General features: G+C 44.2%; 1 protein-coding gene across 9 annotated transcripts in view; it reads left to right on the top strand.

The window, feature by feature from the left end:
• Positions 1–26,800, top strand: part of nckap1 (NCK-associated protein 1) — a 351,428-nt gene that overhangs the window by 211,751 nt on the left and 112,877 nt on the right. For all 9 annotated transcript variants that reach the window (XM_072477663.1, XM_072477668.1, XM_072477677.1 and 6 more), the window contains one exon: positions 26,161–26,306. In XM_072477663.1, coding sequence (XP_072333764.1) covers positions 26,161–26,306 — 146 coding nt within the window. The remainder of the gene's footprint in view (positions 1–26,160; positions 26,307–26,800) is intronic.

Raw genomic sequence — 26,800 nt, 5'->3', positions numbered from 1 at the left:
TTTTGGTAAATTATCACTGGTGCATTTGCAATTTCCCTAGCCATCTCTTTTAGCACTCTGGGATGCATTCCATCAGGGCCAGGAGACTTGTCTACCTTTAGCCCCATTAGCTTGCCCATCACTACCTCCTTAGTGATAACAATCCTCTCAAGGTCCTCCCCTGTCATAGCCTCATTTCCATCAGTCACTGGCATGTTATTTGTGTCTTCCACTGTGAAGACCGACCCAAAAAACCTGTTCAGTTGCTCAGCCATTTCCTCATCTCCCATTATTAAATCTCCCTTCTCATCCTCTAAAGGACCAATATTTTAGTCACTCTTTTTTTGTTTTATATATTTGTCAAAACTTTTACTATCTGTTTTTATGTTCTGAGCAAGTTTACTCTCATAATCTATCTTACTCTTCTTTATAGCTTTTTTAGTAGCTTTCTGTTGCCCCCTAAAGATTTCCCAGTCCTCTCGTCTCCCACTAATCTTTGCCACTTTGTATGCTTTTTCCTTCAATTTGATACTCTCCCTTATTTCCTTAGATATCCACGGTCGATTTTCCCTCTGTCGTCCGTCCTTCCTTTTTGTTGGTATAAACCTTTGCTGAGCACTGTGAAAAATCGCTTGGAAGGTTCTCCATTGTTCCTCAACTGTTTCACCATAAAGTCTTTGCTCCCAGACTACCTTAGCTAGTTCTTCTCTCATCCCATTGTAATCTCCTTTGTTTAAGCACAAAACACTAGTGTTTGATTTTACGTTCTCACCCTCCATCTGTATTTTAAATTCAACCATATTGTGATCGCTCCTTCCGAGAGGATCCCTAACTATGAGACTGTGAATTAATCCTGTCTCATTACACAGGACCAGATCTAGGACCGCTTGTTCCCTCGTAGGTTCCATTACATACTGTTCTAGGAAACTATCGCAGATACATTCTATAAACTCCTCCTCAAGGCTGCCTTGACCGACCTGGTTAAACCAATCGACATGTAGATTAGAATCCCCCATGATAGCTGCTGTACCATTTCTACATGCATCCGTTATTTCTTTGTTTATTGCCTGCCCCACCATAATGTTACTATTTGGTGGCCTATAGACTACTCCTAACAGTGACTTTTTGCCTTACTATTCCTGATTTCCACCCAAATGGATTCAACCTTATCCTCCATAGCACCGATGTCATCCCTTACTATTGCCCGGATGTCATACTTAAATAACAGAGCTACACCACCTCCCTTACCATCCACTCTGTCCTTCCGAATAGCTTGATACCCTCAGATATTTAATTCCCAGTCGTGGCCATCCTTTAACCATGTTTCAGTAATGGCCACTAAATCATAGTCATTCACGATGATTTGCGCCATCAACCCATTTATCTTATTCCGAATACTGCGAGCATTCAGGTAAAGTACACTTATGTTGGCTTTTTTACCTCTGTTTTGAATCTTAACACCTCATAGAACATAGAACATCACAGCGCAGTACAGGCCCTTCGGCCCTCGATGTTGCGCCGACCTGTGAAACCACTCTAAAGCCCATCTACACTATTCCCTTATCGTCCATATGTCTATCCAATGACCATTTGAATGCCCTTAGTGTTGGCGAGTCCACTACTGTTGCAGGCAGGGCATTCCACGCCCTTACTACTCTCTGAGTAAAGAACCTACCTCTGACATCTGTCCTATATCTATCTCCCCTCAATTTAAAGCTATGTCCCCTCGTGCTAGACATCATCCGAGGAAGAAGGCTCTCACTGTCCACCCTATCCAATCCTCTGATCATCTTGTATGCCTCAATTACGTCACCTCTTAACGTTCTCTCTAACGAAAACAGCCTCAAGTCCCTCAGCCTTTCCTCATAAGATCTTCCCTCCATACCAGGCAACATTCTGGTAAATCTCCTCTGCACCCTTTCCAGTGCTTCCACATTCTTCCTATAATGCAGCAACCAGAATTGCACGCAATACTCCAAATGTGGCCATACCAGAGTTTTGTACAGCTGCAACATGACCTCATGGCTCAAAACCTCAATCCCTCTACCAATAAAAGCTAACACACCGTACACCTTCTTAACAACCCTCTCAACCTGGGTGGCAACGTTCAGGGATCTATGTACATGGACACCTAGATCTCTCTGCTCATCCACACTGCCAAGAATCTTACCATTAGCCCAGTACTCTGTCTTCCTGTTATTCCTTCCAAAATGAATCACCTCACACTTTTCTGCATTAAACTCCATTCGCCACCTCTTAGCTGCAGTTTATCTATGTCCCTCTGTAACTTGTAACATCCCTCCGCACTGTCCACAACTCCACCGACTTTAATATCATCTGCAAATTTACTCACCCATCCTTCTACACCCTCCTCCAGGTCATTTATAAAAATGACAAACCGCAGTGGTTCCAAAACAGATCCTTGTGGTACAACACTCGTAACTGGACTCCAGTCTGAACATTTCCCATCAACCACCACCCTTTGTCTTCTTCCAGCTAGCCAATTCTGACAATTGCTAAATCACCCTGAATCCCATGCCTCTGTATTTTCTGCAGTAGCCTACCGTGGGGAACCTCATCAAACGCTTGACTGAAATTCATATACACCACATCAACTGCTTTACCCTCATCCACCTGTTTGGTCACCTTCTCAAAGAACTCAATAAGGTTTCTGAGGCACGACCTACCCTTCACAAAACCGTGTTGACTATCTAATCAAATTATTCTTTTCCAGATGATTGTACATCCTATCTCTTTTAACCTTTCCAAGATTTTGCCCACAACAGAAGTAAGGCTCACTGGTCTATAGTTACAGGGGTTGTCTCTACTCCCCTTCTTGAACAAGGGGAGAACATTTGCTATCCTCCAGTCTTCTGGCACTATTCCTGTAGACAAAGATGACTTAAAGATCAAATCCAAAGGCTCAGCAATCTCCTCTCTCACTTCCCAGAGAATCCTAGGATAAATCCCATCCGGCCCAGGGGACTTACCTATTTTCACACTTTCCAGAATTGCTAACTCCTCCTCCTTAAGAACCTCAAGCCCTTCTAGTCTAGTAGCCTGAATCTCAGTATTCTCCTCGACAACATTGTCTTTTTCCTGAGTGAATACTGACAAAATATTAATTTAGCACCTCTCCTATCTCCTCGGACTCCACGCACAACTTCACACTACTGTCCTTGACTGTCCCTACTCTTACCCTCGTCATTCTTTTATTCCTGACATATCTAGAGGAAGCTTTAGGGTTATCCTTGATCCTACCTGCCTAAGACTTCTCATGTCCCCTCCTGGCTCTTCTTAGCTCTCTCTTTAGGTCCTTCCTAGTTAACTTGTAACTATTGAGCGCCCTAACTAACCTTCATGTCTCATCTTTCCATAAGCCTCCTTCTTCCTCTTGACAAGTGTTTCGACTGCTTTAGTAAACCACGGTTCCCTTGCTCGACCACTTCCTCCCTGCCTGACAGGTACATACTTATCAAGGACACGCAGTAGCTGTTCCTTGAACAAGCTCCACATTTCCATTGTGCCCATCCCCTGCAGTTTTCCTCTCCATCCTATGCATCCTAAGTCTTGCCTCATCGCATCATAATTGCCTTTCCCCCAGATATAACTCTTGCCCTGCGGTATACACCTATCCCTTTCCATCACTAAAGTAAACGTAATCGAATTGTGGTCACTATCACCAAAGTGCTCACCTACCTCCAAATCTAATACCTGTCCTGGTTCATTACCCAGTACAAAATCCAATATGGCCTCGCTTCTCGTTGGCCTATCTACATACTGTGTCAGGAAACCCTCCTGCACACATTGAACAAAAACGGACCCATCTAAAGTACTCCAACTATAGCGTTTCCAGTCAATATTTGGAAAGTTAAAGTCCCCCATAACAACTACCCTGTTGTTTTCGCTCCTATCCAGAATCATCTTTGCAATCCTTTCCTCTACATCTCTGGAACTTTCCGGAGGCCAATAGAACACCCCCAACAGGGTGACCTCTCCTTTCCTGTTTCTAACCTCAGCCCATACTACCTCAGTGGTCGAGTCCTCATCAAACGTCCTTTCTGCCACCGAGCTTACTGCAATATCTAAACCCCGGCACCTGCAACAACCATTCCTGTCCCTGCTCTATACATGTCTCAGAAATGGGCACAACATCGAAGTCCCAGTTACCACCCCATGCCGCAAGTTCACCCACCTTATTCCGGATGCTCCTGGCATTGAAGAAGACACACTTTAAACCACCTTCCTGCCTGCCGGTACACTCCTGCAACTTTGAAACCTTACTCATGACCTCACTACTCTCAACCTCCTGTATACTGGAGCTACAATTCAGGTTCCCAAGCCCCTGCTAAACTAGTTTAAACCCTCTCGAAGAGCATTAGCAAATTTCCCCCCCCAGAATATTGGTACCCCTCTGGTCCAGGCGTAGACCATCCCGTTTGTAGAGGTCCCACCGACCCCAGAATGAGCCCCAATTATCCAGAAATCTGAATCCCTCCCTCCTGCACCATCCCTGTAGTCATGTGTTCAACACCTCTCTCTCCCTATTCCTCGTCTCACTAGCACGTGGCACGGGTAACAACCCAGAGATAATAACTCTGTTTCTCCTAGGTCTAGGTTTCCACCCTAGCTCCCTGAATTCCTGCCTTACATCCCTATCCCTTTTCCTACCTATGTCATTGGTACCTATGTGGACCACGACTTGGGGCTGCTTCCCCTCCTCTTAAGGATCCCGAAAACGCGATCCGAGACATCATGGACCCTGGCACCTGGGAGGCAACACACCAACCGTGATTCTCTCTCGTTCCCACAGAATCTCCTATCTATCCCCCTAACTATGGAGTCTCCAATGACTAATGCTCTGCTCCTCTCCCCCCTTCCCTTCTGAGCAACAGGGACAGACTCTGTGCCAGAGACCTGTACCCCATGGCCTACCCCTGGTAAGTCCTCCCCCCCCCCCCCCCCCAACAGTATCCAACGAGGTATACTTGTAACAAAGGGGAACGACCACAGGGGATCCCTGTCCTGACTGCTTCCTCCCAGCCCCTCTCACCGTCACCCATCTATCTTTATTCTTCGGAGTAACTACATCCCTGAAACTTCTATCTATGACCACCTCTGCCTCCCGAATGATCCGAAGTTCATCCAGCTCCTTAACGCAGTTTCTGAGGAGCTGGAGATGGGTGCACTTCCCACAGATGAAATCAGCAGGGACACTGATGGCGTCCCTCACCTCAAACATGCTGCAGGAGGAACATTGCACTACCTTCCCTGCCATCCCCTCTAGATACAAAAAGAAAGAGCTTATCTGTTATTCACTCCCATTTTCAGCAAGCACTCACTCAGCACCCTCTGCGCCCCGCACGATAACACCCGAGGGAAAATAAAATAAAAACTTCTTACCAGTCACCAGCCAATCCCTTACCTGCAGGCCGCAACGTCACGGTTCAACTTTTTTCTAGTTCTACCTGCCCTCGAGCCTTCCTCTTGATCTTTACAGCGGTTGTTTTTTTTTTGGTTAGAGGATGGGGTAGGGAGGGAAACACTGAAGAAGTATTTTGTGTTTAAGTGTCACTTGACAACAGCTCCTCCACAAACCACCTTCAAGTTAGGGTGACCACAACGGGCGTATGCAAATATCACCCGCAACAGCCAATCAGCAGCTCCGCTCTACTGCCCTCTGCTGGACCTCGATCAGTAACCTCTCCTAAGTTATATTTCCTCTTAACCTTTCTCCTAATTTTCCTTGTCGTTGAACCCATATCTTCATGTCACAACCTGCCGCGTCGCTTACCATTAATGTTTTTACTTCCCGTCTTATTCCTTTTACTATTACTGGTCTTATTCACTGAGCTCCCCTCAGTTACTGTACATTATACTGTCGCCCTTTTTGATTTGTGACTGTGGATTCTCTGCCTTACACTTTCCCCCTTACTGCCTTTTGTTTCTGTTCCTGTTTTACTACCTTCCAACTTCCTACATTGGTTCCCACCCCCCTGCCAGATTAGTTTATACCCTCCCCATTCTTCACCTTTTCACTATCCTTTAAGAAATGCACACAGTAAATATGCTTTTTTCGTTTCCAAAAACAACACACACAAACAGGTATAATGTATAGTCCATTTTTGTTCTTCCTCCAACTGAAATCCTTCCTGATTGACAGTCTCTTTGAACAAGAAGGTCTCTGCACGATCTGTCCATTTCTCGACGCCTCGGCATGTTTCTTTAATGTCAGATACTTTAGTTCCATCTGATCACAGAGTCCCTTGCGATTCTCCAACACATGAGCATTGGTTATCACAGCTTTCAGGCAGTCAAATGCCTGTTAAAAGTCCGCTATCCACTGAAATTTTCGACCTTTCTTCAGCAAGTCCATCTGTGGAGCAATCACGCTACAAAACTTTTGCACAAATGTTCGATCAAATCCACTCATGCCATGAAATCGCATTATTTCCATTCATCTTGAAGGTATCGGAAACTCCTCAAGGAAAGTGACTTGGGCTTTTCGAAATTTACGTTTGGCTAGGTTTATCACCAAACCCGCCTCCTGAAGTCGATCAAATAACTCCATCAGATGTTTTTAATGTTCTTTCCATGTCTGGTTGAAAATTACCAGATCGTCAATGTACACCGCACAATTGGGTAATCCTGAAACAACTTTGTTAGTTAACCGTTGAAATGTGGCTGGTGTGTTTTTCATGCCAAATGGCAAATCTTTGAATTGGTATATACCATCTGGAATCACGAAAGCTGAAATCTCCTTCGCCCTTTTGGATAAAGGTACTTGCCAGTAACCTTTAAGTAAATCCAGTTTGGAAATAAAAGCTGATTGTCCCACTTTCTCAATGCAATCCTCCAAACGTGGGACAGCATAAGAGTATGTTCTTGTAACTAAATTAACCTTTCTATAGTCCACACACAACCGTTGGGTACCGTCCGGTTTTGGTACCATCACTGTGGGTGAGCTCCATTGGCAGCAACCCACTTCAATTATTCAATTTTTAAGCATACTCTCAATCTCTTTGTTAACCTATGCCAATTTTAAAGGGTTAAGTCTGGATAGATGTTGTTTGATTGGAACAGCATTTCCCACATCTACATCATGTGTAGCCATTTTAGTACTTCCCAATTTATCTCCACAAACTTGCCCCTGTGATGTCAATAACTCTTCAGGTCAGTCCGTTTTTCCTCTGGAAGGTAACTCTACAATTTATCCCAATTTTTAAGAACATCCTCGTTTTCCAATTTAATTTGAGGTATGTCAAATTCACAGTCATCTGGATTTGGTTCGTCACTTTGAATTAGAATCATTAAAACCTCCTCCTTTTTCTCTCCTTCCTTTTCAAAATACCTTTTAAGCATATTCACACGACACACTCGGTGAATCTTCCTTCTATCTGGTGTTTTTACCACATAATTCACCTCACTTAATTTCCTTTCAATCTGATAAGGTGCAAAAAACCTTCTTTTAAAGGTTCACCTACCACTGGTAACAACACTAAAACTTTATCTCCACTGGAAAAACTATGAACTTTGGATTTCTTGTCCGCTACCTGTTTCATCACATTTTGTGCAACTTTTAAATGTTGTCTAGCCAATTCACCTGCTCTATTTAATCATTCCCTAAAATTTGACACGTAATCCAATAATGTAATTTCCGATTTCTCACTCACCCAATTTTTCCTTAATCAATTTAAGTGATCCTCTTACCTCATGACCAAAAATTAGTTCAAAAGGATTAAATTTGGTTGACTCAGTAGTTGCATCCCTAATTGCAAACAGTACGAATGGAATTCCTTTATCCCAATCTTGACAATAAGCCCTCAACATTGTCTTTAATGTTTGATGCCACCTTTCTAACGCTCCCTGCGATTCTGGATGGTACGCAGTTGATTTATTCCCAAGCTAGCCATAACTTCTTTGAATAACCTTGAGGTAAAATTTGATCCTTGATCCAATTGTGTTTCTGTGGGTAGTCCATATCTAGTAAAGTATTTAAGTAATTCCGCCGCAATCTTTTTAGCTGTAATATTATTTATTGGAATGGCCTCTGGAAACCTAGTAGACACATCCATTATAGTCAGAAGATATTGATTCCCACTTTTTGTTTTGGGAAGCGGTCCTACGCAATCAATTACGACCCTTGTAAAAGGTTCCTCAAATGCTGGAATGGGTATTAAGGGCGCTGGTTTTATCACTACTTGAGATTTCCCTATCACTTGACATGTGTGACATGATTGACAAAATTTAACTTCATCTTTATGTAGTCCAGGCCAATAAAAATGTTTCTGGATTTTAGCTTGAGTTTTCCTTATTCCCAAATGACCTCCCACTGGTACCTCATGTGCAACTCGCAACACCTCCTTTCTGTACCCTACCGGCAATACTACTTGATGAACTTCTGCCCACTTTTCCTCCGCCTGAATATGTAAAGGACACCATTTTCTCATCATGCCATTACTTTTACGGTAATAACACTCTGGTATACATGCAGATTCCTCTTCCGTGTATGTTTTCTGATACATCCGTTTTATGTCTATATCTTTTTGTTGTAACTCCGCCAATTTTCTTGAACTAAAAATATCCACCTCATCCTCCACCTGTTCTTGTTCTTTTTCAACCAGCTCATCAAAAATTGTTTCTGACAATTGCACTTCAATGTCATCTTCACTCTTTGTTTTGTCCTCTTGTCGTAACCTGTGACTTTGTGACCTTGTTACTACACAATCCGGAAAAATCCCAGAATGTTTTTCCTTCAACACTTCAGTTGTCTGATTTTCCACTGGCTTATCAACCACATTAGGCATCACTCCCACCTGCAATCCAGCTATATCATTACCCAAGATAAACTGTATTCCTGGACCAGATAGTTTCTCTATTACTCCTACTACCACTTCACCACTCTTCACTGGACTTACCAATCTTATCTTATATAATTGAACATTATTCCTCTCACCCTGAATTCCACATATTACCACCTTTTCTGGCCACATTCTTCCTAAACTACATAACTCCTCATCTCTTACCGTTAAAGATTGACTAGCTCCCATATCTTTGAAATTGTGAATTCTTTACCTGCTCCTCCTGATGCACATGAGTAAACTTTACCCACACAAGTAATTTCTTTAAAGAGATCAGGCACCTTCTTATCAATCACCTCTTGATCAGGCTGTACAATCTTTTGCACCTCCTTCGCTTCACTTGGGCTTTCCTTGACCACTTTCAAGAACCCCACTGTCTTATCCTGTTTTACCACATCAGCCTTCCCAGTGCTTTTCTTTAACCACCAACACTGTGACTTTACATGGCCTAGTTTATTACAGTGAAAACATTTGAAACTTTTCATTTCTTTTCCACCCTCCTGGATTTCTTTTTTAATCTGAGGTACACTCTCCTTATTATCTCCCATCAGATCACCGTTACCTTTACCACTTGAGTATTTCTCATGTCCCCAGTTTCTATCCCTCACAGGCTAAAACTGATGTTGGAAACCAAGCTTTGATTTATGAACTAATTCATAATCATCTGCCATTTCTGCTGCTCATCTCGCAGTTTTAACCCTCTGCTCTTCCACACGTTCTCACTCCATCAGGAATTGAATTTTTAAACTCCAAAAGTATAATTTCTCTGAGAGCTTGATACTTTTGGTCTATTTTCAAAGCCCTTATCCACCTATCAAAATTACTCTAAGCCTTTCAAACTCCATGTATGTTTGACCAAATTCTTTCCTTAAATTTCCAAGCCTTTATCCATTCGGCCCATCGAGCCTGCACCGGCTCTTGGAAAGAGCACCCAACCCATGCCCACACCTCCACCCTATCCCCATATTAGGTGGATTGGCCATGATCAATTGCCCTTCGTGGTTAGGAGGGGTTGTTGGGTTGTGGGGATGGGGTGGAGGGGGGGCTTGGGTGGGTCGGGACAGACTCGATGGGCCGAATGGCCTCCTTCTGCACTGTATGTTCTATGTCTAACACTAAGGGCAATTTAGCATGGCCAATCCACCTAACCTGCACATCGTTGGACTGTGGGAGGAAACCGGAGCACCCGGAGGAAACCCACGCACACACTGGGAGGATGTGCAGACTCCGCACAGACAGTGACCGAAGCCGGGAATCGAACCTGGGACCCTGGAGCTGTGAAGCAATTGTGCTAACTACTATGCTACCGTGCTGCCCCTGTGGCCATTTCATTTGTTTAGCCACCTTCTCAAATGAAATGAAAAAGGCTTCTACTTCCTTCTCGTCAAACCTTGGCAATGCTTGGACATATTTAAATAGATTCCCACCAAGCCTTCGACTTTGACGCTCTTTCTCACTATCTTCATCATTATCAACCAACTGTACGTTTCCCTTTACGTCTGCCAATTTTAACTGACTGTCATGTTTCATGGCCATTTTCTGAAGTTCAAACTCTCACTCTTTATCTTTTCCCTGATCTGTATCTCCCTTTCTCTTTCGTTTTGTTCTGCTATGGCTATTCTTTCTTTTCTCTCCTTTTCTTTTTCCTCTCTCTTTTTCCTCTCAATCTCTTTCGTATTCAAGCTGATTTAATTCTTTCTCATGTTCCATTTGTTTAATTTGCAACTGAATTTTTTGCCATTTCCAATGAGTAAAACTGTATCTCAGACAACTTAAAATGCTTAGCCACTGCCATAATTACCTCATCTTTTTGCATTTTGTCGGGTAATGTTAACTGCAATGTTTTTGCCAAATCTAACAGTCTGCTTTTAGTCTCTGTCGGTAAGGTACTGCGTGTGACTGTCTCCACCCCCAAAAGCTTCTGAGCCTCTGAAAGAGCCATTGTCCAGAACACACTCCCTACTTAAACTAAAATACCACACCTGGAAAGCACCACAATATGCTCACCTCTCACTGTCTTTAAGTTCACTAAGCCAATCCAATAGATAGACTTTTATCCCGGACGAACCCCCAATTTGTTATGGGCCAGGGTTTAGAGAACCCCAAAGTGCATCATGGAGTTCTCTTGACCCACAACTTTTAATAGATTGTGGTATGGGGAGCACACGGCCCACTCTACAGGCGTGGTACAGCAGAAATGGAAAAGTATTTTTAAAAAGCAAAACAATGTTTATTCTATGAACTCAAGTTAACCGTTTCAAAACTTACAGTGAACATCTTAGCAACCATTAATTCAAATACAACCCCCAGAGAATACAACACTAAGTAATCCTTATAAGCTTTCCTTTTAACATCCATAAGACTTAAAACACCTTTCAACAGAAGCACATTAGGTTTACATTCACTACTGAGAACATGGGCAGCACGGTAGCATAGTGGATACCACAATTGCTTCACAGCTCCAGGGTCCCAGGTTCGATTCCGGCTTGGGTCACTGTCTGTGCGGAGTCTGCACATCCTCCCCGTGTGTGCGTGGGTTTCCTCCGGGTGCTCCGGTTTCCTCTCACAGTCCAAAGATGTGCAGGTTAGGTGGATTGGCCATGATAAATTGCCCTTCGTGTCCCTTAGTGTTGGGTGGGGTTACTGGGTTATGGGGATAGGGTGGCGGTGTTGACCTTGGGTAGGGTGCTCTTTCCAAGAGCCGGTGCAGACCCGATGGGCCGAATGGCCTCCTTCTGCACTGTAAATTCTACATTTTACATTCTACATTTATAATTCTGAATTCACCAAATGATCAAGAGGTAGACTTTTGATGGCGGAGAGAATATCAGTACACCTGCTTGGTCTGGCTTCAGCTCCAACACTGAAAACGAAACTGAAACACACCCTGCAGCCTGCTCAAAAACGAAAGTAAAAAGCTGACAGACAGCCCAGCTCCACCCACTCTCTGACATCACTGCAGTAATGAACACCCATTTCTTAAAGGTACTCTCACTAGAGATATTTATATACACACCCATTTATAACCACCCATTTCTTAAACGTACTCTCACATGACACTAACCTTTTTAAAGGAAAAAATTGAACCCATCTCTACCACTGCCTCTGGCTGCTCGATCCAGATGCTCACCACCCTCTGTGTGAAGAAATTTCCCCTCTGGTATCTTTTGTATATCTCCCTTCTCACCTTAAACCTATGCCCTCTAGTTATAGGCTCCTCTACCTTTGACTATCTACCTTATCTTATTATTTTATAGACGTCTATAAGATCACCCCTAAGCCTCCTACACTCCAGGGAAAAAAGTCCCAGCCTTTCCTTATAACTCAAACTATCAAGTCCTGGTAGCATCCTCTTAAATCTCTTTTGCACTCTTTCTAGTTTAACAATATCCTTCCGGGCAGCACGGTGGCACAGTGGGTTAGCACTGCAGCCTCACGGCGCCGAGGTCCCAGGTTCAATCCCGGCTCTGGGTCACTGTCCGTGTGGAGTTTGCACATTCTCCCCGTGTTTCCGTGGGTTTCGCCCCCACAACCCAAAGATGTGCAGGGTAGGCGGATTGGCCATGTTAAATTGCCCCTTAATTGGAAAAATGAATTGGGAAAAAACAATATCCTTCCTCTAATAGGGTCACCAGAATTGAACAAAGTATTCCATGTGTGGTCTTACTAATCTTGTACAACTTCAACAGGACGTCTCAATGCCTGTATTCAATATTCTGACCAATAAAACCTAGCATGTTGAATGCCTTCAGCACCACCCTGTCCACCTGCAACTCCACCTTCAAGGAACTATGAACCTCTACCCCTAGATCTCTTTGTTCTGTAACTCTCCCCAACCCCCTACCATTAACTGAGTAGGTCCTGCCCTGATTTGATCTACCAAAATGCATCACCTCACATTTATCCAAATTAAACTCAATCTGCCATTCATTGGCCCACTGGCCCAATTGGTCAAGACCCTGTTGCAATCTTATATAACCTTCTTCACTATCCACCATGCCACCAGTCTTGGTGTCATCTGCAAACTTACAAACCATGCCTCCTACATTCTCATCCAAATCATTAATATATATATATAACGAATAACAGTGGACCCAGCACCGATCCCCGAGGCGCACCGCTGGTCACAGGCCTCCAGTTTGAAACACCACCCTCCACAACCACCCTTTGGCTTTGGTCGCCAAGCCAATTTGTATCCAATTGGCTACCTCACCCTGGATTCCGTGAGATATAACCTTTTGCAACAACCTACCATGCAGTACCTTGTCAAAGGCCTTGCTAAAGTCGATGCAGACAATGTCGACTGCACTGCCCTCACCTACCTCCTTGGTTACCTCTTGAAAAAACTCAATCAAATTGGTGATACATGACTTTCCCCTTACAAAGCCATGCTGACTTTCCCTAATTAGCCCTGGTTGCTTCATGTGGTTCTCACGTCCGTGACGGGGCCAGACTCTGAAGTAATAGTTTCTCTGGAAACAGAAAAGGCATTTGAAGGTTGAATGGAGTTACTTGTTTGCGGTACTAGAGAAGTTTGGGATTGGGCCGGAGATTATATGATGTACCCTGTGTGTGTGTATTACCGAAAAACTTGAGTTTGGGGTCATTTAGCCTATTTATGGGGAGGAGGCAGAGCTGTCCTAGTCCCTCTTCTGTTCACGCTGGCGATTGAATCATTGGCAATCACTCCGAGGACCTCAGATAAATGGAGAGGGATTGTGAGGGGGGTGGAGTAAAGCATAGGGTGTCCCTGTATGCAGACGATTTACTGCTATGCTTGAGGAATCCTGGGTCAGTTAAGGGGGATATATTTAGCATTTTGAAGCAGTTTGGCTCCATTTTAGGGTAGAAACTGAATGTTAGGAAGAGCGAGTATTTTGTGGTTAGCCCTCCGAGGAGAGATGTTGGGTTGATGAAGCTGCTGTGTGATTTTGCAGGCTAAATTTTATGAACCTGGTGAGCAGGGTTAGAATGGATCTACAAAGGTGGGACAGCCTCCCATTGTCATTGGCGGGCCGAGTTTAATCTATTAAGATGAACATTTTGCTATAATTCGTATTCTTGTTCAATGCCTTCCACTTTTTTTTATCGAAGTTTTTTCAGGAAATTGAGCGGCTCGTAACAGGTTTCATTTGGACGGGGATAACTCCTGTGATTCGGAGGGGAATCCTACAGCGGGAAAGGCAGGTGGGGGGGATAGTTGGCACTACCGAAGCTGTGTATTATTATTGGCGGCGAATATGGAGAAGATGTTGGATGCTTTGGGGATCAGGAAGTTATTTGGGTAAGGATGGAGTCTGGGTCCTGTCGAGCATGGAGGCACTGGCGACGGGGTCTCTGCTTGCTTCAGCTACGGTGGTGGTCTCCACATTAAATTGTGGCTGCAACTTGGTCAGCATTTTCAGTTGAGGGCAGTGTCAAGATGGGCACCTATCTGCAGGAACCATTTGATCGATAGGTTCAGTCCTAGATGGCGGCCGTTTATATTGCACTTTATAGAGCTAGTCACTGTTAGCTATTAGTGGGGGAGTTCTTGTTATTTTATTATGTTGCTATTGTTGGTATATGTATTATTGGGGTCACGATTTGTACATCGTGATACAAGTTTCATAAAAATATTTTTTTTCAAAAGTAAAGTTAGTTGAAAAGGCATTTGATCATGAGAGGACAGAAAGATATCTGCAGTAGTGCTAAGGTTTGTGAAAACTATGACAGTTTGGGAGACTTTTGAAATAATTGGGGAAATGGGTGGCTGGACCTTGGAGTATGTGCAAAAGTCTTTAAGACAAAGGAAACCTGCAGGGAGAGGTATAATAATCTTTTTATTGTCACAAGTAGGCTTGCATTAACACTGCAATGAAGTTACTGTGAAAAGCCCCTAGTCGCCACATTCCGGCGCCTGTTTAGGTACAATTCTCAGCTGGTACGGGAATTGAACCCACGCTGCTGATCTTGTTCTGCATCATAAACCAGCTGTCTGGCCCACTGAGCTGAACCAGCCCCAAAACCTGAAAGCAAAACCTTGTTGGAAGCAGCTACGGGAAAGCATAATTATGAGGGAAGATTTAAAGCACGCTTTTGGGAGTAGAATTTGGAAACTCATCTGACAATCATCGGGAGATTCTGAAGCGAACTCCACAAACATTCACTTATGGTTCAGAGTGGAGAATGTATTTGCCCATAGTCATCTTGTGTGCTTAAAACTTTGCGTTAATGATACCATTGTAAATTCAGATGTACTTTGTAACCCATGTTAATCCTAAAACCTGTGTTTAATTGTTAAGCTAAAGGGGACGTGAAGGCGTATTGTATAATAATACAATTTTAATAATAAATATTTAATTAAAAAATCTTTCTTGTTAAAACTAATTAGCGGTCCTGTGACTCTATTCTTCCACGTTTTCTTTTCAAAAAGTTACGGTCTTTTGAGCTAGGATCCCCATCAAGTTATAACATCAACTGGGAACGTAACAAGATGCACTCTGCTGACTCCTGCACTACCTGCCTGAACATTCCTGATTGCCTGATGGTCACATGTTATCTCTCTGCCTACATACCATTAATTTGCAGGATGGCCACATGTATAAATCTGGTATCCTCAACCTCGCAACACTGACGTCAGCTGCTGCTCGAGCTCCAAATCCCATGATGCATCCTGGGTTCCCTCAGAGAACACTTGATTCCATTTATTAAATTATTAAACTTGCGATTAAAATTTAGAAAAGGCCCGCCAACTACTCGCCAATGACTGCTGATGTCGCTTATTTTATATGGAGATGAGCTAAAATGTTTTTCCTGAAGTCTCAAATCAAACATTTTTAGATAAATTAACTGAAAAATTCTGACGACTTTAGCTTTACTATAATCAAATTTTTCACTTTATTCCCTAGAATCCAGTTGGTTTAATTGAGCATGGATTTTAATTCTATAAATTTCTTCACAATTTGGACCCAGTAGTTTTACAACATTATATAAATACTGTTCTATTTGATCAGATTTTCTCACTATTGAACGATCGTGCATCCTGGTTACGATCTTCTGATTTTATAATGAGACTCAATATTGGATTTGTGATCTAGACCACTGTTGGTAGACATTTTGTTAGTAATATGAAGCGAAAATCTTCAAATGCTGGAAATCTGGGAAGGTTAGAAAATGATACCGATAAACGTTAGATCTGTTGTCATCTGTAAGGGAAAAAGTAGATTGATGTTTTGTCAGAAATCTAGTTAAAATGTGTAATTGTTTACAGATGCTTTGAGATGGTGAGTACTTGTAACATCTGTTTTTGTTTTTGGTTGATGGGTGGTTTGGTTTTCCCTTTGGTGGCACAGTGTTGCGGTCACTGTATTCTACTGCAGTGTTCTTCAAACTTTTTTTCCGGGCACCCATTTTTACCAACCGGCCAACCTTCGCGACCCACGCCGGCCGACCTGAGCGACCCACCATTTTCTCTTACCTTTGTTTGCACTGAGTGCTGAATTTGGTGCATTTGAGTGTGATAGTGAGAGTTTGGTGACCAAGGGAGTATAAGGCTTCATTTTTATCTAAAGTTTAGTCTTTCTTTTATTTAGTTAATTAACTTAAAAGTTGCTGTTTGGTTTAGAAGAAGGTGAATTTTCAATAAGCTTTAAACCGGCTTCTACTTGTAGGCACTTGCAGCTGGAGCTTGTTAATTAGTTAATTGGATTAGGCCAGGTTTTCAGAGGCTAGATTCACAGTATAAAAGTGATCCCCTACAGTGCAGACTTTGTTTGCACTGAGTGCTGAATTTGGTGCATTTGAGTGTGATAGTGAGAGTTTGGTGACCAAGGGAGTTAGGTGAGGAGGGAGTAAGGCGCTCCTTTCATTTTGTTTCCGACATTTCCGCAAAGAGTGCGAAGAGAGCCAGGAGTTTACAGAAAGTGTAGCTGACTGGGAGCAGGGTCGGTGGGCGGAGATCTAGTTAGTCCACAGGGCAGCTATATTCTGTCAGGTAAGAGGGGATGGAGGCTAGGCCAGTTACATGCTCCTCCTGTAGGATGTGGGTGGTGAGGGATACCACCGGTGTCCCCGCTGACTATACCTGCGGGAAGTGCACCCAACTTCAGCTCCTCAAAGACCGTGTTAGGGAACTGGAGCTGAAGCTGGATGAACTTCGGATCATCCGGGAGGCAGAGGGGGTGATTGAGAAGAGTTACAAGGAGGTAACCACACCCAAGGTACAGGACAAGAATAGCTGGGTTACAGTCAGGGGGAAAAAAACAAACAGGCAGAAAGTGCAGGGATCCCTCGTGGCCGTTCCCCTTCAAAACAAGTATACCGTTTTGGATGCTGTTGGGGGGGATGACCTACCGGGGGAAGGCCCTAGCGGCCAGGTCTCTGGCACTGAGTCTGGCTCTGGGGCTCAGAAGGGAAGGGGGGAGAATAGTAAAGCAATAGTTGTAGGAGATTCAATGGTTAGGGGAATAGATAGGAGATTCTGTGGTCGCGAGCGAGACTCCCGGAAGGTATGTTGCCTCCCGGGTGCCAGGGCCAGGGATGTCTCGGATCGTGTCTTCAGGATCCTTAAGGGGGAGGGTGAGCAGCCAGAAGTCGTGGTGCACATTGGTACCAACGACATAGGTAGGAAAAGTGGTGTGGAGGTAATAAACAAGTTTAGGGAGTTAGGCTGGAAGTTAAAAGCCAGGACAGACAGAGTTGTCATCTCTGGTTTGTTGCCGGTGCCACGTGATAGCGAGGCTAGGAATAGGGAGAGAGTGCAGTTGAACACGTGGCTGCAGGAATGGTGTAGGAGGGAGGGCTTCAGGTATTTGGATAATTGGAGCGCATTCTGGGGAAGGTGGGACCTGTACAAGCAGGACGGGTTGCATCTGAACCAGAGGGGCACCAATATCCTGGGAGGGAGGTTTTCTAGTACTCTTCGGGAGGGTTTAAACTAATTTGGCAGGGGAATGGGAACCGGATTTGTAGTCCAGCAACTAAGGTAGCCGATATTCAGGACGCGAAAGCGTGTAATGAGCCAGTGGGGAAGGGAACACTGACAAAGGAGAGTACTTGCAGGCACGGAGAGGGGTTGAAGTGTGTATACTTCAACGCAAGAAGCATCAGGAATAAGGTGGGTGAACTTAAGGCATGGATCGGTACTTGGGACTACGATGTGGTGGCCATCACGGAAACTTGGATAGAAGAGGGGCAGAAATGGTTGTTGGAGGTCCCTGGTTATAGATGTTTCAATAAGATTAGGGAGGGTGGTAAAAGAGGTGGGGGGGTGGCATTATTAATTAGAGATAGTATAACAGCTGCAGAAAGGCAGTTCGAGGAGTATCAGCCTACTGAGGTAGTATGGGTTGAAGTCAGAAATAGGAAAGGAGCAGTCACCTTGTTAGGAGTTTTCTATAGGCCCCCCAATAGTAGCAGAGATGTGGAGGAACAGATTGGGAAACAGATTTTGGAAAGGTGCAGAAGTCATAGGGTAGTAGTCATGGGCGACTTTAACTTCCCAAATATTGAGTGGAAACTCTTTAGATCAAATAGTTTGGATGGGGTGGTGTTTGTGCAGTGTGTCCAGGAAGCTTTTCTAACGCAGTATGTAGACTGTCCGACCAGAGGAGGGGCAATATTGGATTTAGTACTGGGTAATGAGCCAGGGCAAGTGATAGATTTGTTAGTGGGGGAGCATTTTGGAGATAGTGACCACAATTCTGTGACTTTCACTTTAGTAATGGAGAGGGATAGGTACGTGCAACAGGGCAAGGTTTACAATTGGGGGAAGGGTAAATACGATGTTGTCAGACAAGAATTGAAGTGCATAAGTTGGGAACATAGGCTGGCAGGGAAGGACACAAATGAAATGTGGAACTTGTTCAAGGAACAGGTGCTACGTGTCCTTGATATGTATGTCCCTGTCAGGCAGGGAAGAGATGGTCGAGTGAGGGAACCATGGTTGACAAGAGAGGTTGAATGTCTTGTTAAGAGGAAAAAGGTGACTTATGTAAGGCTGAGGAAACAAGGTTCAGACAGGGCATTGGAGGGATACAAGATAGCCAGGAGGGAACTGAAGAAAGGGATTAGGAGAGCTAAGAGAGGGCATGAACAATCTTTGGCGGGTAGGATCAAGGAAAACCCCAAGGCCTTTTACACATATGTGAGAAATATGAGAATGACTAGAGCGAGGGTAGGTCCGATCAAGGACAGTAGCGGGAGATTGTGTATTGAGTCTGAAGAGATAGGAGAGGTCTTGAACGAGTACTTTTCTTCTGTATTTACAAATGAGAGGGGCGATATTGTTGGAGAGGACAGTGTGAAACAGATTGGTAAGCTCGAGGAAATACTTGTTAGGAAGGAAGATGTGTTGGGCATTTTGAAAAACTTGAGGATAGACAAGTCCCCCGGGCCTGACGGGATATATCCAAGGATTCTATGGGAAGCAAGAGATGAAATTGCAGAGCCGTTGGCAATGATCTTTTCGTCCTCACTGTCAACAGGGGTGGTACCAGGGGATTGGAGAGTGGCGAATGTCGTGCCCCTGTTCAAAAAAGGGACTAGGGATAACCTTGGGAATTACAGGCCAGTTAGTCTTACTTCGGTGGTAGGCAAAGTAATGGAAAGGGTACTGAAGGATAGGATTTCTGAGCATCTGGAAAGACACTGCTTGATTAGGGATAGTCAGCACGGATTTGTGAGGGGTAGGTCTTGCCTTACAAATCTTATTGAATTCTTTGAGGAGGTGACCAAGCATGTGGATGAAGGTAAAGCAGTGGATGTAGTGTACATGGATTTTAGTAAGGCATTTGATAAAGTTCCCCATGGTAGGCTTATGCAGAAAGTAAGGAGGCATGGGATAGTGGGAAATTTGGCCAGTTGGATAACGAACTGGCTAACCGATAGAAGTCAGAGAGTGGTGGTGGATGGCAAATATTCAGCCTGGATCCCAGTTACCAGTGGCGTACCGCAGGGATCAGTTCTGGGTCCTCTGCTGTTTGTGATTTTCATTAATGACTTGGATGAGGGAGTTGAAGGGTGGGTCAGTAAATTTGCAGATGATACGAAGATTGGTGGAGTTGTGGATAGTAAGGAGGGCTGTTGTCGGCTGCAAAGAGACATAGATAGGATGCAGAGCTGGGCTGAGAAGTGGCAGATGGAGTTTAACCCTGAAAAGTGTGAGGTTGTCCATTTTGGAAGGACAAATATGAATGCGGAATACAGGGTTAACGGTAGAGTTCTTGGCAATGTGGAGGAGCAGAGAGATCTTGGGGTCTATGTTCATACATCTTTGAAAGTTGCCACTCAAGTGGATAGAGCTGTGAAGAAGGCCTATGGTGTGCTCGCGTTCATTAACAGAGGGATTGAATTTAAGAGCCGTGAGGTGATGATGCAGCTGTACAAAACTTTGGTAAGGCCACATTTGGAGTACTGTGTACAGTTCTGGTCGCCTCATTTTAGGAAGGATGTGGAAGCTTTGGAAAAGGTGCAAAGAAGATTTACCAGGATGTTGCCTGGAATGGAGAGTAGGTCTTACGAGGAAAGGTTGAGGGTGCTAGGCCTTTTCTCATTAGAACGGAGAAGGATGAGGGGCGACTTGATAGAGGTTTATAAGATGATCGGGGAATAGATAGAGTAGACAGTCAGAGACTTTTTCCCCGGGTGGAACAAACCATTACAAGGGGACATAAATTTAAGGTGAAAGGTGGAAGATATAGGAGGGATATCAGAGGTAGGTTCTTTACCCAGAGAGTAGTGGGGGCATGGAATGCACTGCCTGTGGAAGTAGTTGAGTCGGAAACATTAGGGACCTTCAAGCAGCTATTGGATAGGTACATGGATTACGGTTAAATGATATAGTGTAGATTTATTTGTTCTCAAGGGCAGCACGGTAGCATTGTGGATAGCACAATTGCTTCACAGCTCCAGGGTCCCAGGTTCGATTCCGGCTTGGGTCACTGACTGTGCGGAGTCTGCACGTCCTCCCCGTGTCTGCGTGGGTTTCCTCCGGGTGCTCCGGTTTCCTCCCACAATCCAAAGATGTGCAGGTTAGGTGAATTGGCCAATGATAAATTGCCCTTAATGTCCAAATTGCCCTTGGTGTTGGGTGAAGGTGTTGAGTTTGGGTAGGGTGCTCTTTCCAAGAGCCGGTGCAGACTCAAAGGGCCGAATGGCCTCCTTCTGCACTGTAAATTCAATGATAATCTATGATTAATCTAGGACAAAGGTTCGGCACAACATCGTGGGCCGAAGGGCCTGTTCTGTGCTGTATTTTCTATGTTCTATGTTCTATGTTCTTGTTTGCTGCTGACAAAAATGGAGGAAATGGTTTTGGGTCCCTTTGGCCCTCGTACATGCTCCTCCAATGGAACCTGTTGGATGAAGGTGAAGCCTTCCGGTGTCGGAAGTATGGAGTCTCCATCAGTCCAAAGTTCTGCTTTTTTTCCCTGTAAAGTTTTATCAAATAAACCCCCCCCCCCTCCAAATTTGTAAAAAAGAAAAAAAAAGGAATAAAATAAATGAATAAAACCGCCCCGAACTTGTAAAACAAGAAGCTGCGGGCGTTTAAAAAAACAAACACGGCCGCACTGCGCATACGTGCCCGATCATCGATGTGCATGTGCATAGTTTTGCACATGCGCGCCGGTGATCTGGCACGCATGCTCAGTGCGGCTGCATTTTTTTTACATGTTCGCGGCCATTTTGAAGGCCGCTTACAGCCGGCGTTATTAACAGCCGGCTGTTGCACGCAGATTTGCGTGATCGGGAGCACCATGACGGACAGCTCCGTGACCCTCTCGACACCCACCCGCGGGTCCCGCCCCCGAGTTTGACAATGCCTGTTTCTACTGAGTAGTTTTAACAAAACCCTTAACCTCTCGGTCTATGCATTTACTATTTGTGTTATGTATATTAAATTTGTAATGGTGTACCTGTAATTTAATGTTGTATACTTTATCTAATGAATGTAATCCTCTGGAATTGCAGTTTAAACTTTACATCTATAGCTATCTTTAGCCCCAGAATGGAAGGTTCCTATCTAATTTGTCCTGAGAAAGCTTGACTTGGACATTGTAGTTGGTTAGGCACTACAATTGGCATTCCAGCTCGTTTGCACCAGAATAGGACAAGTTCTATTCCCAGCAATCGTAAAGTTGCTGACATGGTCTAGTTTCACACGTACTAACTTAATTTGATGAGCTAATGGAGATTTCAGGAGGACAGTGCAATTGACATGCATTTAGACTTTCAAAAAGCACTTGATTAGTTTTGTTTTACTTATCAATGGACTGTAGCGGAAGTTGGCAAAATCAGCATTTATTGCACATCCCTACTGGCCCTTGAGAAGGTGTTGATGGGCTACCTTAGTGCCTTACTCAGCCATTTCACATTAATGTGAATCAGAAGTCATAAAAAAGGCCAAATTGGGGAAAGACAGCAGGCGGAATTCCACCCCACCCCCCAAACGCCGGGTGGGAGAATCGCGGGAGTGCCGCGCGAGTCCCGCCACGCCGCCCCCGCACGCGATTCTCCCACTCCCCCCAAACCGGCGTGGCACGCGATTCTCCCACTCCCCCAAAACCGGCGTGGCGAGAATCACGGCTGGCCGCTCGGAGAATCGGCGCTCGATGTTTGTAACGGGCGAGCAGCGATTCTCCGGCCCAGATGGGCCGAGCGGCCTGCCCAATACGACAGGTTCCCACCGCCGCCGTCCACACCTGGTCGCTGCCGGCGGGAACAGGGCGGAAACGCTGTGGGGCAGCTTGTGGGGGAGGAAGGGGGTTCCTGCACTGGGGGGGGGGGGGGGGGGCGGGGGGGGGGGGGGGGGGGGGTGAAGACTCAAAAGTGGTCTGGCCCGCGATCGGTGCCCACCGATCGGTGGGCAGGCCTCTCTGAAGGAGGACCTCCTTTCCTCCGCTGCCCCGCAAGATCCATCCGACATCTTGCGGGGAGGACCGCAACTGCGCATGCGCGGATGATGTAATTTACACGGCGCCGCTTTTACGCGGCGCCAAGGCCCGGCGCGCGTAAATGATGCAGCGCCACTCCTAGCCCCCCCCGGGGGCACGAGACTAGGGGGCTGGGAACGGCCTCCGACGCCGGAGTGAAACACTCCGGTTTTCACTCCGGCGTCGGCACATGTCTCCCGATGGGAGAATTGCGCCCAGCAGGTTTACTTCCCTCTGAAGGAAGTTGGTGAATCGGTTGGGTTTTACAACAATCTGATAGCTTCAAGATAATTTATTTACTAGCTTTTTATTGAAGATTAATTTAATTTAATTGAATTTAAAATCTCTCAAACTGCCATGGTGGAATTTGAACTCTCATCTCTGGATTGGTAGCCCAGGACTTTGGATTACTAATCCAGTAACATGACTACTATACTGTACCTGTCAAGAACCACAATAATTGACTTGTTTATGGGATTAAAGCAGCAGTGTCTGTGTGGATACAAACTTCGATAAAGGACAAGAAAGCAGAGTCTTGCTGGGGAATTGTTTTTCAGACTAGAAGGAAGTGCGAAGTGATGTCCTTGAGGAGTTGGTGTTGACGCCGCCGCTGCTCTTAATTTATATTAATGCTCTATATTTGGATATACAAGGTACAGTTTCAAAATTAGCATGGAGAAGAGTGAAGAAACTGTACAGAGGGTTTGGAGTGTCCTTGTACATGAAACATAAAAATATCATGCAAGTACAGTAATTAGGAAGGCAAAAGGAATGTTGACTTTATTGCAAGGAGGTTGGAGTATAAAAGTCGGGAAGATTTGCTCACTCACACAGGGCTTTGGTGAGACCGCGCCTAGAATACGGTGTACAGTTTTGGTTGTCTTACTTGAGGAGGGTAATACTTTTAGTGGCAGCAATTTGGAAAAGTTCACTAGGCTGATTCTTGGGATGAAGGGTTTGTCTTATGAGGAAAGGTTGAGTCGGTTGGGTCTATATTCTAGAAGAATGAAGTGATCTTATTGAAACATACGTTTCTGAGGGCACATGATGGGGTAGATGTTGAGAGGACGTGCCCATTGTGGGGAATCTGGAACTAATGGACACAGTTTTGGAAATAAGGGGTCTCCTGTTTAAGAATGCGATGAGGAGGAATTTCTTTCAGAGGGCTGATTGTGTTTGGAATTCTCTTTCTGAGAGACCAGTGGAGGCTGGATCACTGAATATCCAAGGTTGAGTTACACAGGGGTGGCACAGTGGTTTACACTGCTGCCTCACAGCGCCAGGGACCTGGGTTTAATTCCGGCCTTGTGTAACTGTGTGGAGTTTCTCCCTGTGTCTGAGTGGGTTTCCTCCGGGTGCTCTGGATTCCTTCCACAGTCCAAAGATGTGCAGGTTAGGTGGATTGACCATGCTAAATTGCCCCTTAGTGTCCAAAGATGTGTAGTTTAGGTGGGGTTGCAGAGATTGGAAAGGGTATTGGGCCTGGGTAGGATGTTCTTTCAGAGGTTTGATGCAGACCCAATGAGCTGAATGGCCTCCTTCTGCACCGTAGGTACTTTAGAGAGGATTTCTGATCTATTTGGGAGCCATGGTGATGGGGTTAGGCAGGAGAGTGGAGTTACAGCCACATTCAATGTCTTTGAATGTGGCAGAACATGTTGAGTAGGCTGTTCTAAAGAAAGAAAACTATGGGGTTTCTTGGTTTTCTATCTAGCTGGAGGCACAAAAGGAACGGAATTATGCTGAGCTTGATGAAGTTCATAAAGGGGTCATCAATAAATGCTGGTCTAGCCAGCGACGCTCACATCCTGTAAATTAATTTTTAAAAATATTTTGGTTGGACCCCAGCTGGAGTATTGGGGCCAATTTTGGACATCACACTTTAGGAAGAATGTTGAGGCTGGGAGAAGGTGCAGAGGAGAATTGCTAGAATGAATGAATGTGTTCATTTATATGGAGGAAGTAATGAAACTGAGGTTATTTCTTGGATCGGAGAAGGGGAGATTTGATTAAGGTCATCAAACTCATGACGGGGTTTTGGTGAAGCAAATAAGGAGAAGCTGGTGTGATTGACAAGAGAACTAGAGGCAACATAAGGGTAAAACATGTTTTGTTTGTCAATGCCATTCATGTGCAGTTCAATGTTTTACTTGTTACATCATTGTGATCAACAGAGTAGACAGCGGCCAGGCGCAGAGATACATATTGTACCGTAATAATCTTTATTAGTATCACAACTTACATTAACATTGCAATGAAGTTACTGTGAAAATCCCCTCGTCACCAAACTACGGCGCCTGTTCAGGTACACTGAGGGAGAAATCAGATTGTCCAATTCACCTAACAAGCACGACTTTCAGGACTTGTGGGAGGAAACTGGAGCACCCGGAGAAAAATCACGCAAACACTGGGAGAACGTGCAGACTCCGCATATACAGTGACCTAAGCTGGCAATCAAACCCGGGTTCCTGGTGCTGTGAAGCAACAGTGCTAACCACTATGCTACCATGCCGCCTTTATTGGAGTTGCAGGACAGTAGTTTACAACTTCTGCTTTTTATAAGGTATTTAAAAAAATCAAGGAAGGAAAGTTGGAACTTGATGCATGCCAAAACTATTTCTATATAGCTGCAGAGTACTGGATGCCCCTGTTTTGCTTGCATAGCAACATAAACATCTCAGCTTCTAAAAAATTACAATCATCAGCATAGTAATCTTTGAACAAGTTATGTGGGGTGATTATATTGAGAATGTCAGGTGTTAAACTATGGCACCAAAGTTCATGAGTTTTTAATTACTAAGCCTTGAAAAGAACAATGAAATTGGAGCATCAAGAAAAAAAACAATTCTCAGTTCGCAACTTCCAATGTTACTTTAATAAATATTCAGTCGATTTGTACCCTGGGACATAACATCTTGGGAACATAAGGTTACAGAAAAAAGGTTGCCACTTGAAAAACGTTGCCACAAATATAAAAACCTTTCTAGCGGAATGATGTAATTAGATTTCTGCACCTGTGCAGACTGGTTTTGGCAGCCATCTTGTGTTGGCAGGATACACAGTGGCTACTGCTTTGAAGTGGAGAAGCAGATTCAATAATAGCTATTAAGGGACTGAATGGATACTTCACTTTACAAAACTAGAAAGAGCAAAGGACTGAGACGAGCCAGCACAGGCACAATGGGATGAATAGCTGTCTTCTAATGCTATATATTATGCTATGGTTCTGTGACATAGAATGGCCTCTTGGCTGAGGTCCTGAAGGTAGTTTGGGGAACTGTACCTCATCAAGTTCAATATGTTTGGGACAAAGGGTGATGGAAAATTGGCAGAAGAATTTAACAATATTTTTTTTTTTTAATCTCTGCAGCAATATATTTGAACAAAAATAATTGTTTTGTTTGCAGGCCTATACCAGCGTTTCCAAGGCTTCCCTTAATCTGTCAGATCACAAGGAGCTAGGAAAAATGATGAACACTATTATTTTTCACACAAAAATGGTAGATTCTTTGGTTGAAATGCTGGTGGAAACGTCAGATCTCTCTCTCTTCTGGTGAGTGTTTATTCTATCTCACATTTCCAAGGTTAAGCCTTGTTTTTTTAATGCATTAAAGTAGGAGCAACAGAAAACATTTTAACAGAGCATTCATTCATAGTCTGTATTTTAAGGCTTTTATTTGAGTGGTCTGAGTTTAGGTATCTCACAAAGAACCTACAGGAACTATTGCTTTTGAGCAGAAAAACTTGTACATGTTTTCCTCAACTTCTAAACTTTGTTAAATGCTTGGCAAAATACATTGCCTTTGTTTTGTATGAGATTAGAGACCAGTCCATTCACACCATTGTCTTTTTGGAAAAGTTTTACCGATCTAACTCTATTGTAAAATTAAAAAGCAAGAGTTTATTGAAGAGTGAGATATTCTTAAAAATGGTCACAAATATATTACTTGGAAATAGTTGATACAAATAATCCTCATTACCAAGTCAATTGATCTCATTCTCTCTCTTCCTCCTCTTCCCCCCCCCCCCCCCCCCCCCCCCCACACA

The sequence above is a fragment of the Scyliorhinus torazame genome, chromosome 2 (genome assembly GCF_047496885.1).
Source record: "Scyliorhinus torazame isolate Kashiwa2021f chromosome 2, sScyTor2.1, whole genome shotgun sequence".
NCBI lineage: Eukaryota > Metazoa > Chordata > Chondrichthyes > Carcharhiniformes > Scyliorhinidae > Scyliorhinus > Scyliorhinus torazame.
The sequence above is the reverse complement of the archived record's forward strand: the minus strand, read 5'-3'. Positions and strand labels throughout refer to the sequence as shown.